This window comes from Lichenostomus cassidix, chromosome 1Aa (assembly GCF_008360975.1).
Source record: "Lichenostomus cassidix isolate B80296 chromosome 1Aa, HeHo_3.0, whole genome shotgun sequence".
NCBI lineage: Eukaryota > Metazoa > Chordata > Aves > Passeriformes > Meliphagidae > Lichenostomus > Lichenostomus cassidix.
The window spans coordinates 28,945,179-28,964,703 of record NC_139480.1 but is presented as its reverse complement, the minus strand read 5'-3'; the positions used below and the strand labels follow the sequence as shown (position 1 = coordinate 28,964,703).

At 37.8% G+C, this 19,525-nt stretch overlaps 1 protein-coding gene across 2 annotated transcripts in view; it reads left to right on the top strand.

Moving 5' to 3' along the window:
• NELL2 (neural EGFL like 2) overlaps positions 1-19,525 on the top strand; it is a 134,897-nt gene that overhangs the window by 109,637 nt on the left and 5,735 nt on the right. The window contains exons 16-18 of one of the 2 annotated variants that reach the window (XM_085043676.1): positions 8,143-8,283; positions 18,162-18,355; positions 19,348-19,524. In XM_085043676.1, the coding sequence (XP_084899802.1) occupies positions 8,143-8,283; positions 18,162-18,355; positions 19,348-19,524 (512 nt within the window). The remainder of the gene's footprint in view (positions 1-8,142; positions 8,284-18,161; positions 18,356-19,347; position 19,525) is intronic. The other variant, XM_085043685.1, reaches the window with a different exon arrangement.

The window sequence follows — 19,525 nt, the reverse complement described above, 5'->3', positions numbered from 1 at the left end:
CTTAACAGAGCTGATCTGAAACAACCTTTTACAAAGCTGAGAATAGGCTGGGTGCATCATTCATTCACATGTGTAAATATCATAAGCCATGGTTATGACTGACTTGACTCCTCACTTGAGGAAACCCAAGACCTTTTGTCAGTACACTGTGCAAGTAAAGGCTTCCTTCTGGAAGCCCACTGGAAAAGAGGAAACATCTGGCAAAACTAGCTCTTTTCAGATTAGTTCCCTTTTGTTTAGAACTCAGCTACCCTTACCCATCTCTAGCAGCTACAACTAGTGTGTTAGTCCTATTTCTCGTGTGCAAATGGAGCTGTGTAATTTTCAGATGCTAGTAGGTATCTAAAATAAGTATGTCAATGTATTTCAAGGTATAAAAGTGTTTTTGCTATCTTGGAGAAAATCAAGACTGTTTTTTTCAAGATAGGGCTGATAAGGAAACAGAAGCATGTGTTACAGTTAACGTGAGTTGCTGTACTGAGAATGATGAAGAAAGTGAAAGCAAAACCACTTCTTTGTCAACAACTATAAATAGAGGCCAAATTCCTCTTAATTAGTCTTTCTAATGAGGATTGGTGCACTGTCACACAATATCGCTGAAAGATACATTATTTTTATTTTACAGTATTCATGGGTGCACCTAGTTCATCATGGTCAATTAGGTGCTCTGAATTTCAATTGTTACAAATACTACTTCCTTTGATGATATTGGGTGTGCAATGAGAGACATAGTCTCAATTATTGGTGTGATCTGTGATTGATCAATTTTTGACAACAAAGAATTTTTAGCAGGGCCACATGGTGAAGCAGTCAGTGGAAAATTCCCTTTGATAACATTTCTATCTAATTTTGGAGTACTGCCACTGCCACACATGAAATACCAACACAATTGAATTTCTTTTTGCTGGCATTTAGCAGGACCTATGGGGGTGTGCAGAAATCAATGGGGGATCAGGAGTCTGGAAAATTGCATACTCGAAGAATTAATGAACTATAATTCTGTATTACATTCTCAATCACATTTTGCTTCCTTTTCATTAATGTAACTAAATTAGTTTTCTGTGGACAGGGTACTTTAAAAACTGCAATCATGGTCTTGCTGGGATTAAAAAAAAAAAAAAAAAAAAGGCCTGTTATAATAGTAGCTATTTTTTCATGCAACATGACAATTGGAAATTTTTAGTGAAGAACATATCATCTGCAGCACTGATTCCACCTGTCAAGGCAACTTTAAGATGACTTAACCAGAAGTTCTACTAGATCTGGGAGATATCGAGATACAAGCAGCAACTGCAAAGACATTACAAATGCAGGTTTTTTTTGGTTTTTTTTACCCAGTATGGGCCTGATTAATTATCCAGGGGAACAGGGAGAGGAAGTGCCACGATCTTCATTCTCATCTGAACGCTGAGATATCTAATGATATCTGAGATATCTGAGTATCTGAGATAACTGGTGTTTCTAGTGCTGTGTAGAGAAAGTTCTTTTGCTCACAGAACTGTGTTATGGTAGGATAGAATTGTGGGTGACTCCTTCCTGTGCCCCAGGGGCCATCTGTAATCTTTCCCTCTATGATTTAAACCTATAACTGAATAAAATGTTGGCACAAAATGTAATTAAAATCAAGAATATTGTTTAATGACAACTTTGAGTTGTATTAAATCAGAGTGAGATTGTAAACAAAATCCATCTCTGGGACTTCTGTTGACAAAGGAAGAAAGTTTCTTCTGGAGTCAGCAGCAGTGTTGGAAAAGAAAGAGCTGTTCAAACTTTACAAAATAGATTTTGAAGTTATTCCAAACAACTTAGGTTTTCTGGTGTAACTGATATCTTCCTGGATTATGTCAGCGTTCTTAGCCACTGTATTCTTGAGGGTTTTATTCCTCTTTGTGATATTTTTCTGCATGTGATATATGAGAATGTAGTGGGATGGAAATCCCAAAAGCTGCTATTTTTTTTTAACAAGATAGCTCCAGTATATTGAACTAGCTTCAGGATCTTATATTTCTCCACCTGGCCCTGTTTTTTGTATAAGATCTCAAATCAAAGGTCTGTTTGAACAGGAGAGTCTTCTCAAGTATCATCATATTGGAAATCTGTTGTCACATGAAAACCAACAAAAACACATTTTGGTCCTTAAATGTAAGAGATGGGACCCTAGAATTTTCAGTAGAGATAATGAACCCTTTTCAAGGCTGCTCCAGAAAACTGAGTCATTGATAGCAAACACTTAATGTAGTACAGTGAACTTTCATTGAGTCATACTGCATAAGACCTTTTCCTCTTTACGTATGTATTCACTAAAATTAGATAACCCAGACATCTTCCTAATCCTACTGTATAGTCTTATCTGAGCATAAATCTGAATAGTTGAAATGTGATCTTTTACATCCAAGCCAGACATAATATCCTTGAGATTGTATTAACATATGCAAAGGCATTATCAGAGTCTGACTGTTCCAAATGTACCCATGCAAAAAATCCCCACAAAACATTGAAGATTTGTCTATTTAAGTAGTTTCAAAATCTCCTAAACTACTTCTTCGGTGATCTATTGCTGAAATTACTGTTCTTTCAGTTGTTTGCACTCTATTTATGCTGGATATGGAGCTGGGATGTGGGTGGCTCTGGAGGTTTGCATTAGGCTGGCAAGGCTGTTGCCAATGAAATGAGATCTCAAATTTAGCCTGAGTCAGTAGTGACTGAACATTATGGAAGATGTTGGCTGCTCATTAATCTCTATAACCATGTCCGGTGATAAAACCCAATTAACACTGGGACAGATTATTGCAATTAGAAGTCTCTATTAATTGACTGTCTTAGCTAAGTGCCATGTAATATTCTGTTGCAGAAAAACTTCCAATGTGGAGATAACTAAATTCTAAGTATTCACAGCCCCCAATATGTGGTGTTGACTTTTTGACAAGCAAGGGCTTTGGCTTGTATTGACCTGGATAAAGCAGTTTATGACAGAAAATATTTATGGACTGTGTTGTGCTCTGTGTCTCTGTAAGCTTGTGAATATAGGCTTTTCTAAGAGGAGAATTCGGTGATTAATATTTAAGTCTTGAAGTGAGTAATATAAAATGGTAGCAACCCTTCTCCCCTCCCCCACACCATGGTTCTTTGTTGAGTGCAGCTTGACTATATTACAGCTTGGTCTTGTTGCTGGAGGAAAGAGAGCTGCTATCTTTCTAATTGGCAATTTTATACCACTTTCAGTCTTCAAAAAAATCTTATTATACAGGAATTCTCTAATAATATGAATCAGAGAGCTAGTTTTCCTTTTTTTCTTTTTGTACCAGTGGATAATTTGCTAATGATCTTATTTTACTCTTCAGGGAGCAGAGTTTTCTCAATGTTCCCAAGAGAAAGGGGTATAATAGCTAGAAGTATTGCCACAGTTAAGGAAATGAGTGATTCCAAGGTATAAAGAAGGTGATTTGGGAGAGCAAGGTTTTTTGTTGTCTAGGGGAGCTAGGTGTATATGGCTTACTTTCAAAATGCCTCTGATTGTGTGTCTATCTTATTAGAGTGAGGCCTCAGCAAAAAAAAAAACCCACCAAAATTCAAGTTGAAAAATGGGTAGAAAAATCTGGAAATAAGAATACCAGCTGGTTTGAGTTTAAGACAAATGCACAGGAGAAAACCTGAGTATTTGAAAACCAAATCAAGTGCAATGTAAGCATGTAATAATCAGTTACCCTGTTTTGTTGCTGTAGGGTATATACAGTATTGCCAGGAGTGTGTGCATGAATTACATAGGGTAGAGAGAGTTCATGAGTTTGTGGTGTTTTGTGGGCTCACCAGTCTCACAGGTATGTGTGTGTGTTCTCCAGCCACAGTGTTTCAAAAGCCCAAATCACAGATCTTCTGCTGTGCAAAATGCCATAGGGTGGAAGCACAGCCATTGCAGGTGGTACTGAAGTGCTGTGGGTACAGCTGTGTAGCTACTCTCCAGTTTGGGATGAAGGTTACTTTCACTGACTTCCTTTTCAAACCTGGCCACCTGCATCAGTGAGATGGCAGATTTGGTATGTGCCGTTGTGGTCTTTATTTCAAAAGGAAAAGTAGAGGAGAATTCTACCTCTGTGGTAGCCAGTGTTAGTCCTGCCTTAAGTCAGAGCAGGACCAGGATGAGACCACTTGCTCTGGCCCATCACACATTGTATAGGTTGCTCTTTTACTTCCTATGGGAGCTGGGGATGTTGCCTTAATTTTTTAATTCTTCTCCCCTCACTCTTCTATACCTCTTTATACCTAGTTAAATACCAGCACCTGAGTACTCAGAATGAGGTGTCTGTTTTGTTCTGCTTTAAAAGGTCATCACTTGCTATTGGAAGATATACATGCTTCCTTTACCCGCATTTAAATATTTTGTTTAAATTTCTTTTTGTAAGTGAAAATAGAAAGCCTTTTGCTAACCTTTTTCTATAGAGTAATATTTCATTTTACATGCCTTTCTAGTACAGCATCAAACAGGACTTCATTATTACTGTTAATATTCCATATAGCCCACTGATATACCATACCCACTGGCCAAGCAAAACTTCAATTACTTTTTTTTCTCTTGTCAGCTCACACCTCTGACTGAGCAGCTGCAAGATGATTCATCAGGAAAGGTTTCACCATAGGGCAGAGGAAAATTATTTCTGTCTGCTTTTCCCTTACTAATAAGATAATTTCAGTGGTAGATAATTTTGCAGCACTTCCTCAGCCATGCTATGCCTATTTGGAAACAGCAATCTTTTTATCCAAATGTCAAGAAATTTTTCCATTAAATCCGTGCTTTGACTCTGCAAGACATATTTGCACTGTGTTTTCTTTTTTAGCAGAGTTGCGACAGTCATATTTTGTCCCATCACAGAGCACGTTTCTACCAGAATTGATGATCAGCATTAGCTGTGAGAATTAAAGCAAAATTCTGTGCATAAAGAACATCTATATTCTGAAACCCACTGGTATGTGCTTAAGGTATCATTTGCCTTAAAAGTTAGTGGTGAGGAGAATTGTTTTGGATTTGTTTTGTTTGCTGCAAAATCCTGCAAGGAGTAATGGGTTATTCAGCATGGATGCAACTACAGTTCCAATGTAATGGCAAACAATCTGTAGGGAGTAAGACATTTCTTCAAGACCTGCAGTGTGTCTCTGTACATGCTTGTGATTGGAGGCTTTCTTACATAACTCCACTCCAATTTTGCATGCTGTCGTAACAAAACCAGAAGAATGTATTTCTTTGTTTATTGACGTCTGTTAAAGCATTTCATCCCAAGCAATACTTCTTGTGTTATAGATTCATCAGCTAGTTTGCAAATAAATACAGAGAAGCTGCTTTTTTTGTCACTTTGCCAATACTGGTGTGACATTCATGGCTTGTTTTTCCTGAATAATCAATGACTTCATCTGAATGCATTCCACTTATGCCTGTGATCCTGTGCTTACATTTACAAGGCTTATAGATTCACTAATAAATTTTTCTGAAGAGAGGAACATGGGCTTTCTTTAATTCATATCTGTTACTTTGACCTAAATAACACTTATTTCTCCAGCTTATCATCAGCAAATACATTCCTCTTTCCCAAAGAAGTACATGCCATCCAGTGTCTTAATGCAATGTTAATAAGTAGCCAGTATGAAAATTTATATCAAGTCTTAACAACAGCTCTTTGCTTTCAGCCTCTAAGTTTACAAACATTGTTTGGTCTCTGGGGCTTGTAGTTTAGCCAACCCCAACAAGTTATCATGCGCTGACCAGGTGATCCCAAGTGTTTAGCATGGTCACTTCTGTTCTGCCCAGCAAGCTCTGTGCCAGGCAGCATATTCCCCAGTGGTAAGGGAACTTCCATACTGCAGTCCTTTCTTCTTTTCTTTCCCTTTTTCTTAAGTAATCTGTGCCTTTCTGAGCGAATGGCAGTAGATAAGACACAGACTGCAAGCCAACCTTTTCTCACTACTGTAACATAATTTTCATTGATCTTCCTCTGATCTCTCAAACACCTCTGAGGTCCCACTGGCTCCTGGCTGCTCACAAGAAAAAGGCCAGAGTTTATACTGATACAGAAAGAAACACGCTGAGCAGTGGAAGATTGTAAAGGTTTGGCATTTCTCAGTCCTGCAGCACAACTACTCAGATGTTTATCTTGGTATTCACTGTGGAGTTGAAAATTCTGTTTTAAACCAATAGAGACTTATGACTTAATTTGTGGTGGACAAAGCAGCAATATATGTGCTTGCTGCAATATTCCAGCAGGAGTATTGGTAATTTTTATCATCATAAATACTGATAATGTACATCAGTTGTGCCAGTTTAGAGAGACTGTTGGTAGAAAATCAGACTGATGCATCATAGTGAGAATTCCTAATGAGATTTTTTCTAGTATCTGTAAAGCTTTTAAAAACCAATACATTTATGATATTACAAAGAAATTAAAGTTATTCCAGAGAAATGACAAGAAAAAAATATTTGTCATGTAAATAAAATAGCCAGAGTGCATCCCATGTACCCCCTGTCATGTATAAGAAAAACACAGCTCAAAACCAAATGTGAGTGATTGTGCTATACCTTGTAGTTTATGGAGGTGTTCCCCGTGTACTAATATTTTTATTACCTTCAGATGTGGAACCAAGTGTGCTCAGTGGATAAGGAAGTCTTGGGTTTTTTTAAAGTTCATGCTTGAATAAATCTTATGAAATACTAGATAGAGTATGTCTGTCTAGGCACACATTATTCTCAGAAAAGAGATTTGTTACCTTATTGCAGCTTACAATTTATTTTCTTAGCCAGTTTACACTTTCTCCTATGAAAATAACAAATTACATAAATGGGAGTTAACAGGGACTGTGGGCAGAATTTTGACATATTTCACATATATCTCAGTGGTCATATCACACCTCTCCTTCCTATCTGTTTCCTAGAGGATACTAGATCAACTGCTGATGTACTTTAAGTGGTTGATTTGTTACTTTAGTTCTCAAAGATTTGACTTTTAAAGAAAGGTTGAATTCCCACTTTGGCCAGAATGGTCAATACACTGAGAGTTTATTCATTGTTCAAGCTCATGGTGGAGGGTGATTAGAGCTTTTTGTTTCTGAAGGCAGCTTGCACATATTGTGCCTCCCTTTGTGCTGGTGCTGTAGGCACCTCTCAGTCTGCTTCTGGTATAAAACACAGTGAGAAGGCAGTGAATCTGATGGTGAACAACCCAGTTTTACCTGTTTGACTCCATACTCCTGGTATTCCCTAACTGTTAACAGCACTCATATTCTGGGACCTGTTCTTTAGTACAGCTTACTGTGTACTTGAAGGCACTGGAAATGAATGTGTCACAAAGCTCTCTGCATCTCTGCTAAGTCCATGAATCCAGGTGTCTTTAGAACATGCTTTGGTGGATTCTGGATCTAGTGAGTGTATCAAAAAATCTATTCTATGATAAAACGTTATTGAAAAATTTAGTCAGTGAAAGTTGTTCATTTAAGAGACATACTTCCCAAAGGAATTTCCAGGAGGAGGAGAATGTGTTGTATTTCATCCTCATGATTTAAGCTTTTGTTTGGAAACCCAGTTGTTTTCTTTGATGGTTAGAGAGGAGGCTGCAGTCAGTTATATATACCTTATACCAGAGGTGCTGGTATAAGTCAACAGGAACTCCACAGGATAGGGAAGCCCTGCTAAAATTTGCTCTACCACCTAAAATTATTGTCACAAAGAACATAAGCAAGGAGCAAAGTATTTAATATTTTGGTATAACCCTAGAAAAAAAATCTTTATCAGGCAGCCAGCACTACTCAAAGGGTTAACAACGTATTATCTGAACTGGGATCTTATTCTGTTCTTTGTATTGTGGGCAGTTTACACAGATGTCAGATTACCTGTCATGTATTGTGACAAAATGAGTTGTTACTCTGCAGGCAGTAAATTGAGATTAGCAGAACCTCCACTGCTGTTAGGCCCAAAATCATTAGCCAAGTACTGTTATGGAAACGATTCAAAACTTCACTGCAATTAATTCTGCAAATTCAAGTGTCAATAATGCAAATAATTCTGTGAAACCCGGGAACACCAGAGACCTTGTTCTTTCATTGGATGACTATAGCAATGTCCTCTGTGTGAATTTTCTCCTATTTTGTTGTTCCTAATAACAGACATTGATGAATGCTCAGATGGCTTTGTTCAGTGTGACAGCCGTGCTAACTGCATTAACCTGCCTGGTTGGTACCACTGTGAATGCAGGGATGGCTACCACGACAATGGGATGTTTTCACCAAGTGGAGAATCCTGTGAAGGTCAGTGTCTAAAAAAGGTGGGGCAATGTTATGGCTCATGTGAAAATGTCTAGAAAATGTCTAGTGTTTCAGATTGCACTGGTCAAGTATTGTCTTGAACACTGCAGTGAAATTTAAACCTTAACCCAAAAGAACTGTAGTCTAAATAAGCATCATCAATAAAGGCGAGCAAATGTAAAATATGAATGTTCCTGTACAGTGGAGCATTAGTGGCCATTTCTGTGTTTTACTAACATAATATGTAAAGTCAGGCATGGTGATTAAAATGCAGTTTCTCTGGCCCTACATCTGCTTCTGTGCATGTCCCTTGCATAAGTGATTTCCCGTGGGCTGATAGCATGCACTGTAATCTGTCACTCTGCAGTAATCTGTTTTTATGTCAGATTCTTTGTGTATAGAAATGAGCCTCCATCCAGACCTCGTTTCCTTCACTTTGTTTTCCTTGTACACTCAAATAGTTTGTGATAAAAATATTTCCCATTGCAAAAAAAAGATTGTTCATCCCTGAGACCCTTACCTACATCTTGATTAATACTGTGGTGTTTCTCCTGTGTAATGGCTAACTACTTCTAGAGGGCTGCAGTTTGAAGATCTACATTGTGAACTGGGAAGGTCAGTGGACATAGGGCTGGGAAAAGGTGTAGGGGACAAGCAAGTGATAAGGGGAGAAGGAAATGGAAAGGTTTTCTGTGTTTATGAATTCTGTTAGAGAGGGCAGCAGACTAATAAGAACACAGTTATTTTGAGATACAGATCTCTTAGTATGGAATGTTATTCAGCTCTTAAGATATTTCAAGCTGCTGCTCTTAAATAACAGAACAAACCAGTCTTGTCACCATTTCTCCTTTCTTTCTCTGAGTGCTGAAATATTCAGTGCTCATAGTGTAAGCTTTCATATTGCTGTTTAAACTCACATTGGTGGGCTGCATTGGTCCCAAAGGGAAGCAATTGAATTAATTTCTCTAAAGCAGACACACAGACAGTTCTCCAGGAGTGAGAATGACCTTTCTGGTATACCCATCATCAATACTTTATTTCAACACATTTTCATCACAGCTGAAAGCCTGTATTCCCAGGAGGAATCATCAATTTGAGGCAACCACTGCTTTCATAAATCGAGTTCTCTTTGTCAAGAACTAACTAAATGTCAGTGTTAGCTGGCCAGGAGTTAGGACAGGAAGGTGCAAAAAATAAGTTGTGATCCCTTTGATTATAACATTGCACTTCTGTCACTCATGGCACAGGTAATAAATACTCCAGCCCGGCATTTATGGAAATATTCTCAATATCCCAAGTTTTATCTTCAGTGTCAGCATAACACTTATCTCATAGGTTGAAGATAGTGGTTTGGCACATGCAGTCTCAAGAGAGATACATGATATAAAATGACTGTGTTAAGATGTGTGCAAACAAGTATCAATTAAGAAGTAATTTCTACACAAATGAAAAGCCAAGGGAGAAGAAATATGGGGATTGCTACATGTATACAGAAGTGGCAATTATTAGACTGCTTTGACCTTTTCTACAAAGAGCCAGCAGCTCTTTATTAAACATACACAGAGGATAACAAGTAATTAGAATTAAATCACAGATGCCAGGAAACTATCTTCATTGCTGATAAGCCTAGTCACTAACAGTGGAACACTTTCAGTTTGATTGATTGCAGCTGCAAATATTGAAATCCTTAGCAACTTGAGATCACAGAATGGCTTGGATTGGAAGGTACCTTAAAGATCATGTAGTTCTCACTCCCATCCCCCTAGACCAGGTTGCTCAGGGCCCCCTCCAGCTTGGCCTTGATGGGGAGGAAGGTTAGATATTTGATTAGTCTTACTACATCACTTTTTATTGGATTGACAGCATTGGATGTTGTCTCAGATAAAAATAAAACAAGAAGGGGTGTGAAGAGACAACCTAAAATCCATTGCAGTATAGAAAGTTGAGCTTGCAGTGGCACAATACAGAAGTGCAGAAGCAATTGTCTTCTCTGCTGTCAGATCTTTCCACTGTAAGAGATTTCCCTACTGGGTTTAAAGACAAAAGAAAATGGGTTGCTCTTGTCAGTTCTTCAGTAACGCCTGGTTAGATGTGATTAGATTGAGCTGTTGGTGGATGTATAAAAAAGGTCTTTTACACAGTCCCTTTAATGGGGCAGCAGCTTCCAGGCCATACTAATCTCAAAATTCAAATCGCAGTTCTCTAGTTCTCACTTTCAACTCTATCCAGGACCAGTGTCCTCTGAAACTTCCTGGCTTGTGCAGGTGCTTTAGCTTGCAGAGCTATAGAAGGAACAGTGCAAACTACTTCAAAGCAGTGTTTTATATAAAGTGCATAATAAGCTTGACTTGACTCATCTTTTGTAAGTTTTAGTTGCTTTGAAGTAAGTTCCTTCTTTTAGTGGAAGAAACTTGTAAAAGGCAAGGAAGTGTGGAATCACATTTTCTCTCTTGATTGTTCTACATGGTCTGCCTCAAATGTGGGTCTGTTTGTGTCCCCTGGACATGTTCTGATAGTACTACATAGAGAATTTCAGTGACCAGTGTAATCAGTTCTTTATTTCCTTCAGCAAAACCTCAAATTTTAAAAATCCACATGGAAACACTTCTGTTAAAATCACAGAGGCACAGGAGCATTTCATTAAAAACCTTATTTCAACAGAATACCAAAACTCCACCTACCCCTTTTGCAGGAAATGTCCCTTTAGGACATCATACTAAATGTCCCTAGCTAGAGGTGGGCTCCTTTGTAGCATTAGACTTTTTCAGTGCTTGATAATTAAATAATAGATACTGAATTGCCTATTTTAAACATATCTTGACCTTGGCTACTGCTGCCTCTTTGGCAGAATTGAGAATATTGAGTATTTTGACTAATGTACTTGAATGCAAAAATTCATAATCCCGTTTTATTGTACCTACAGGCAATGGAAGACCTAGAGATTCCTTTGCTAATAGTTTTGATTCACATTATACCCGTAGGTATACCTATGGTGGCTATAAAAATTACTTAGAGAAATTATGGGAAATGCAGCTGTAGGGCTTCAACCTCTTACCAGCACTTGCTGTTTTTCCCTTGGAAGTTGAATTATGTTATGCATTGTTGTATTTCCAGAAAACTGAAACATCACGTGTAGTCTTTGAGAATTTTATGGCTTTGGGAAGTCTTAAATTTTATATATGTAGATATAGCATTCAGCATGGTATATTAACTGGTATCCTCCTCTTTGCCCCCTGACAGCTTTCCTTTATTGTTTCTTTAAACAGTCTTATTGGTGCTGAAGGTTGTCTCCTATGTACCATTTCATAAAGAGAGCTGGGCAAAGGGAGTAGATATTGCATCCTCAGGCTTCATTGCAGTAAGAAAACTGGAACAACTGAGGGCAAAAATCTAAAATAAGAAAGTTCAGGCCCCATTAATGTTTGCCCTGCAGTTCTGTGTAACATTCTGATTCCTTTCAATCTGTCCTTTGCGATGTCTAAAAGCTTCCAGAATCAGTTGAAGAGGGAGGCTGTATTGGTTCGCACAAGAATAGTGCAGGTTATACCTCATCAGTTGTTGGACATTTTGCACACATCCCCATCCAAAGAATAGCTCACCTAATTAAGGCAGCCCCTTAGGACTTACCGAGAGTATCTGTCAGGTACCAGCTGTTGTTAGGATAGAATATGAGATCAATGTACCTTCACTCTCAGCAGGTACTGCATTCTTTAAATGAGACAGATGTGACTGAAAGGTTTGGAAAGATCAATCCAGAATGCCCAGTTCATAAAAGAATCTTTTGTGGTTGTAAGGCTTTATATATATGTTTGGATTTTTTGTTCTGAAGTATCTCAGATTTTTCTTTTGCCATCCTGCTTCCAGAATTAGAATCACTTCCTTCTCTGTATGACAGAGCAGCCTGCCTGACGGCACAGAGGCTGAGGCTCTACTTGAACACTGCTTTCCACAATCCAGGATAATGAGGGATGGAGGCATATTACAAGCCTCAGTATGCTCCTCAGCCTTACTGACTGAGCAAAATCCAAAACAGTCACTGCAGCATTCAGGTCTCTGGATCTGGAAGGCAGAGGAATTGCTGGCTGTCAGGATGTCTCAATTTATCTCACAGTACATCCGGTATTTTAACTAGTACATGAAATTTCTTGTAGTTGAAAAACCACTGTCAATTTGGAGTCCTACATTTAGGTTTAACAGAAGCTTTGTTTTTGATAGCACTTTATGGAAACAGGAAATAAAAAATCACTACTCTTCAGCAGGAAATCTTACTAGCACTCACAAAGCTCCATCAAAATCCTTTTGCTTTTATTCATGGTCATAAAAGGTCAGTAAATGAAGTGACTTCTGTCTTTTTCCATCTATCCCAAACAGAGCTATGGGCATTAAGGCTTCAATACTGAGTTTGGGAACCCAACTTAAGCATCATCAAACAGAAGGCAGGTATAGAGACAAATTAGCATTTAAATATTCTAGAATTTGGGAAGAATACAAAATTTTCAGTGTTTCTCATCTTTTATGAAAGGACTAATAAAACAGAAACTTGACCACTACATTTTAATAAGACAGCAATTTGAACACATTTACTGTATCAGGAAACAACATTGCTGCCAAGTTGGTGTTACCAACATCTGAAGTCTCAGCTCTTCATCTACCACATCTGGCAAGCACTGACAGCTGGCTTACATGAACTCACGAATCAATTATTCATAATTGACTTGCTCTTTGAAGAATGATTGCATCAGTCAATAGATTTACTCAGGACAGAAAAGAGCAGAAATAAAACTTTCTGCTCAGATGAGCTTGGGTTCCATAGCAAATGCACTCCTTCCTTTTTTGCCTTAAGCAAAAAGTACTCAGGTATCCTCAAAGCAAAAAGTACTCAGGTATCCTGGCACTTTGACCTTGCTGAGCTCATGCTGTTCCTCAGAGCAAAGGTAAATGAGAAACTTCAGTTGTTTCAGAGCAGAGGAGTTGTCCACCCTCCCAAATCATCTCTTCCAATATTTCTCAGTGATACAAGTGTTCATCTTTTCTTTACAAAAATGAGAGTCTAACAGATAGCAGAATGATTCTGGTCTCAGACAGACCCTTTGGGGCTTTTTGTAAATGTCCTGCATGTAAGTCTGGATAGTTCATCAGAGGAGAGAAAGCTGCAGCTTTCCATTGGCTGCATCAGAGTTGGGTCTCTGAGCCTTTTTCTGCTTCCTAGCAAGGTGTGCACAGTTCTTCTGTTTTCTAATTGTGCCTTGTTTATGTTCCTTGTGAGTTTATTGTGAATTTTTGCATCTGCCATTTGTGTGGCTTTTCTCTCTATCATTCAGCTCTCTTTTTTAGAGCTATCCGCATTAGTTTCAAGATCTCTTTCCAGAATACATCCAAAAGACTGATTTGATTTTTGAATAGATATTTCCCCATGCCCTTTTCAATTGAATCTCATCTGACATATTATTGTTTGCTTAGTCTATATTTCACAAAATATTTCACTTCTGTATTTCACAAAATACTCTGTATTTCAATGTTAATATTTGGGTTTAATACTTCATTATCAACAGTCTTTCTTATTGCACTGTTCATCCATTTCTCTGGGTGACTAAATATATTGGGCAGCCCACATTCTGGCACAGATTCTTGGGGAACCTCCTTTGGACAACTCTTACATTGTGGCAACATGATCATTTGTTGCTGCCTTTTATTACACAATAATTATCCCTTTTAATGCCTCATATGAATAATAATTCTTTATTTATTAATTAATATTAATTATTATTAATCTGTAATGACAACTTTTATTCCATGGCACATAGTTTCTTTAAGAGCATTTATTGTGCAAGAAAGGTCATGAATAAAAGTATCACAGTATATGAAATCTATCCCCCTTTAAATTATTTTTAATTAGTAAACTATACTTTGAGTCTGTGATACAGAATCTTTAAACAATCCTCTTTATATCTGAAAATGTTATCACTTTGGTTGCTTGTTTTAATTCATATTTAAAACTTCATCATTTTAGTATAATACCCTCTTTGAATCTAAGCACTACCACAGAGATTTTTTTTTGCAGCCTTTTAAGTTCCATGAAGGATACTGAACTTTTGGTCACTGTTGATCACCAATGTAGAGCAGTAGCTTGGTAGAGACATTCTGAATCAGAGGCTGCTTGCTGCTCAGGGCTAAGTGAAATGGCACTTTGTCCCTCTGCGATTATTTGACTACCTCTTCCAAGAAACATTCAGAAAATCTCTTAAATGTAACCTTGGGTCACAACTTGGAGCAATTGAAATTTCCATTTTTATGGAGTTTTCTGTCTCTGCAGTCTTGCAAATTACTGCAAATGGAGTTTAGTCATTCAAAGTATTGTCACCATATTGAATGGCTTTAGTCTGGCATTTTTCCTGTGTAGGCGGGAAATTATTTGTGGTACAATTAACTCCTAGTTTCCTGTAACATGTATCACTACTTCTTCTCCCATGGCTTTCCTTTGTTATTGCAAAGGAACATTAAGTTGTACCTAGAGATGATGGTAAGAAAACCCTTAAAAATGTGACAGATCAAAGCTGCTGTAATTTCTCATGTAGGTTAAATAAACAAGAACTGACTCTCAGTTTAGCACTAGATAGCTAATTAAATTTCTGGGTTTTTATTGAGGCAAACCTCCAAGTCTTTTGAGACATAATGTTCTAGTGTCATGACATTCAAGCTGCTTGGTTCCTAAGCAGTGTGTTGTAAATACCCTGAAATGAACTATTTTGTTTTTTGTGGTTGGGGGTGGAGGGGAAGGGGATGCTTTTATTTTTTTTTTTTGGTTTTGTGGTTTTTGGGAGAGGCATTAGCGTTGTTAATTTGTATGTTTTGTTAACAATATGGGAGCAGTAATAAAATGTCTCTGTGGTTAGATATACTGGAATATGCAAGTTGCAATCCTACCTACTTCTCTTTTCAAACACAAAAGATGCAGGGCCCAGTGTACCTTATCCTTAGCTGGTTATGGCTGTAAACACAATTTCAGTAGCATAATTCACCATCCATTAAAAGTCTAAAGTAAAAAAAAAAAAAAGCTGAACAAAGTTTTGCTTGGTATGGATGATTTGTGTGCAAGTTCTTTGCTGATAATGCCTGAAGTTTGATGTAGATGAATAATGCAGATGAGAGTTTCATGCATGAAAAGTTGGTGTTTCTCTTGCTGCATCATAAACACACTGCTGTTTCTGATTAGGTTAGAATCAAAATGTAGATAGCTCCTGCTGTGACTAGGGATATTTAAATTGCCCTATCCAGAACATTTATTTTCATGAATCAAACAACTGAAAAAAGGAAGGTTGGGAATTTTCATAAGTTCTGAATGCCAGGTAAGCCTGGCTTAATACCAAAGTCAATGATGAGACCTCCATTATTTTCAGTTACTGTGACTATGTTGAAAAGTAAACCTCAGAAGCCTTTTTCCCATAGGAAAACTGTGAAATAGACTTGTATATAAGTGCGAAATGCAGAGTTAGTGTTTATAGGATCACTGTTTGCTGTTTAAAGGAAACCTTTCTTATTTCCATGACAGCTGAACTTTGTCCAGTTATCTCATTAAGTGTCTCTGCCTTCCGTTAAGTGTCCAGGTTGCTGAGAAGTGACATAATTAATTTATGATAGCTGCGTGAAGGTTTTGTACAAAAGAGTGTTCTAAACAAATGAATACAAGTTTTGGAAAATAATTTATTAAAAATTAATTTCATAATAAAGAGTGTCCTGCTGATAATCTGAATCATTATATTTAAAAAGAATTTGAGTGTGTTCTTGTTACTGCATAACTTAAAACTAATTGTACTGAGTATATGAAGACCTTAATTCTAAATTGCCAGATTGTATTACTTTCAGGTTGCATTTAAGAGAAAATACAGGAAGGAGAGAGCAGCTCTTCTGTCCCTCTGCTCTGCCCAAACCGGCATCACTCAAACCATTCCTGTTAGCTACTTTTTTAAAAACCTTCAAGTTTAGAGTCTGGACAGCCTTACTCTTGGGGTGTGTTTCCCTGTTCCCTGTTGGATGTGCCTGTGATGTTTCAGCTGTTCAGGTCCATGCAAACAGCCACACTGAATTAGGTTCATGATCCCAGTTATCTTCTGCCCTGTTACAACAGCGACTGCCTCCAGATGCTTCAGAAGTCAGTGAGGTAGAAGATGTAGAGAACTGAGGTGATTTGCCTGTTCTGGATTATCTGATACGTAAATAAGTGTCCCATGGGCCCTAATGCATGAAGTGTAATCTTTCTTCCGAAATCTGTTAGCATTGCAAATTGAATATTCTTGCTAGCTTTATATACTTTTGGCTATGCCATTGGTTTTTGCCTGTTAGGGTTCTGTAGCAGTGAGTGTCATAGTTTGTTTACACATTGTGTGAAAAGTTATTTCCTTTTAACCTTAAATTTGTTGTCTTTCAGTTCCATTGTTTTGTGTGTTAGCCAATATGGAAAAAAAGCTCTCAACATGCCTTCTCTGGAGTATTCATTATTTCCTTTCAAATGATATTTCCCTCAATCTTCCCGTAAACCCTAGTTATTTTGCAATTCTTTTTAAGATGATGCCACTGTTATTGCACACAATATTCAAAGGAAACCCACAATGCTGCTTATTTGTACAATGGAATTCTAATAATTTCCCTGCTGTTTTTCATCCCTGTTCATATTCATGTTAGCAACTTGTTTACTTTTTTGGGGTTTTGATTGCAGCCCACTTGGAATTGAAATGATAATTGAGTTATTCTGCTTTAAACTGAATGTGCTTGAGGTGGATTGGAGGTTTCATTTCCATTGTCGACCCCCAAACTGAGTGTTTTATTAGGTTTTTATGCTCGTGGTGAAAGATACATGCATGACCATATTGTTTATTTTAACTCATATTCCTCTGCTGGACATTTAATTATAACAATACTACTTTTTAATGAGCTTTTTTCAAGAACTTGGCCATACTGTTGTGAAATTTTATTTAGAAATGAACTCAATATATTGATATTTACAATCTCCCTAGTTCTAGTCTTTACTCTGTTTTCCATTTTTTATTGCATATATCCATTTATTTCATGCCCCTTTGGAGCTTCTTTCCTCAATCATTTTTCTCCATTTGAACAGCTGAAAAAGCTAAATAAAGACTATTCAAGTAGAAGGTAGTGTGTGCTGCTAGTTTGCCTTTGCAAAATACTTGTGTGTACCTTAATGAAGTAGGCCTTTAAAGTACTCTCTAATTCTTTGAGATATAATTGTTTTGAAGTAATTTATTTTTATTCACTCAAGACATGATGTTTTTCCTTTATTTACTATTCTAGACACAAGGGCTATAGCTGTCACTGCAACTTGAATATTTAAAATATTCTAGTTTTCACACTAATAAATGATGAACCTTAAAGAGGAATGTGCTTGCTTAAATGAGCTTACAGGTCAGACCTCACCTTTCACATTAAATTCTCATCAAATTAACTAAAAAATGATAGACAGAGCTAGCAAAAGGTTTTAAGAACAAAATTCTGAAGCTATTCTTGTTTCACTGAACATGTCTCAGGAATGGTTGCCACAAACTAAGGCTCTTTAGGGAGCTGACAATTATTCTTCCTCTCACGTTTCTTGTGGTTTCTTCATTCTATCTACCTTACTTAATAGCATTCACTTAGAAAGATGTACAGCAAAACTCAAAATATCAGGTTAAAACTTAATCACAGTAAGCTGATGTGACTTACAAAATATTTTTTGCGAGTTTATAAGTTATTTCTCTCCATTCTGGTGAAGTACAAATTAATTTTCAGCTGAAGGCCTTAATGGGTAAGAATCATTTATATTGACTGCCACAAGAACATTTTTGTTAATTGAATGCTGTCTAAGAGCATTACATGGCATGTTTTTGCAGACATTGATGAATGTGGAACTGGAAGGCATAGCTGTGCCAATGACACTGTTTGCTTTAACCTGGATGGTGGGTATGACTGTCGGTGTCCCCATGGCAAGAACTGCACAGGAGACTGTATCCATGAAGGCAAAATCAAGCACAATGGTCAGATTTGGGTGCTGGAGAATGATAGATGCTCAGTCTGCTCATGCCAGGTCAGTACAAATGGTTCTGCAAGGTGGTGGTAGGGATGAAGGGCAGAGCATCATGATTCAAGAGAAATTTGTGTTTTAGCTGCCTTCTCAGGGGCATGTGTGGAGCTACAGAAAATAAAATCTCATATTACATAGGGTTTTAGGGATAGCTTCTCTCTCCAATCTACATAAGCAAAACATTCCCTGGAAGTTTGTTATAAGATAGTGGGAGAAGGATGATAGCACTGTTTTGTTAGCAGAGATGCCACCGGTGTTCTCTGGGTGGGTGTAACAGCATTTTCATGCAAATAAACTGTCTAGATACCTATTGGAGGTGGAGATTGATGCCAGTATCTCTAGCAGATGGCTATAAATAGGAGTAGGTTCTGTGTCCGCAGAGTAATTCAGCTTAACTTTCTCAAATGTTTGCTGTGGGAAGTTTAGTTGGTCCCAAGCTAAATGCTGATGGAGAATGAAGGTCCAATACACTGCTGACAGGGTCCTGAGCACTTCAGCAGCTCGACTTTCATGTACAGGGCTTGATTTCAGATCACCTATCACCTTGCTCCATGAATAATTGCAGAAGAGAGGGGTTGATCATCGTTGACACCCTCAAATCTGTTATTCTATAATCTGGTGTTATGCGATGATCTGAAAGTTTAAAGCAAGATTCAGCTAGCATCTTTATGAGAATGACAAACTTAGTGCAATCCATTAAAATCTAACCCTTGGGAAAGACAAACTTGGGTTTCACCACCTCAGAGGAGAGCTGCCTGAAGATTGGTTGAATGAAGAATGTATATAAAACAACAGGGGAACTTTATGGTATTTACTGAGTGTGTATTGGGGTTTCTGGCTGGGATTGAATTGTATTTTGACAAAGATACTGTGTAGTGGAAGACTTGTGAGCTGCTAGTGGCCTAGAATCACGGTAAAAAATCACATTTTGGCTGGAGTATGACTAGAGTTATGCACATTTCTGCCACTGCTGTATGTCTCTCTTCTGAAAACAGAATGGATATGTGATGTGCCGGCGAATGGTCTGTGACTGCCAAAATCCCACCGTTGACCTGTTTTGCTGTCCTGAGTGTGACCCAAGGCTCAGCAGTCAATGTTTACATCAGAGTGGGGAGCTTTCTTACAACAGTGGTGATTCCTGGATACAGAACTGTCAGCAGTGCCGCTGCCTGG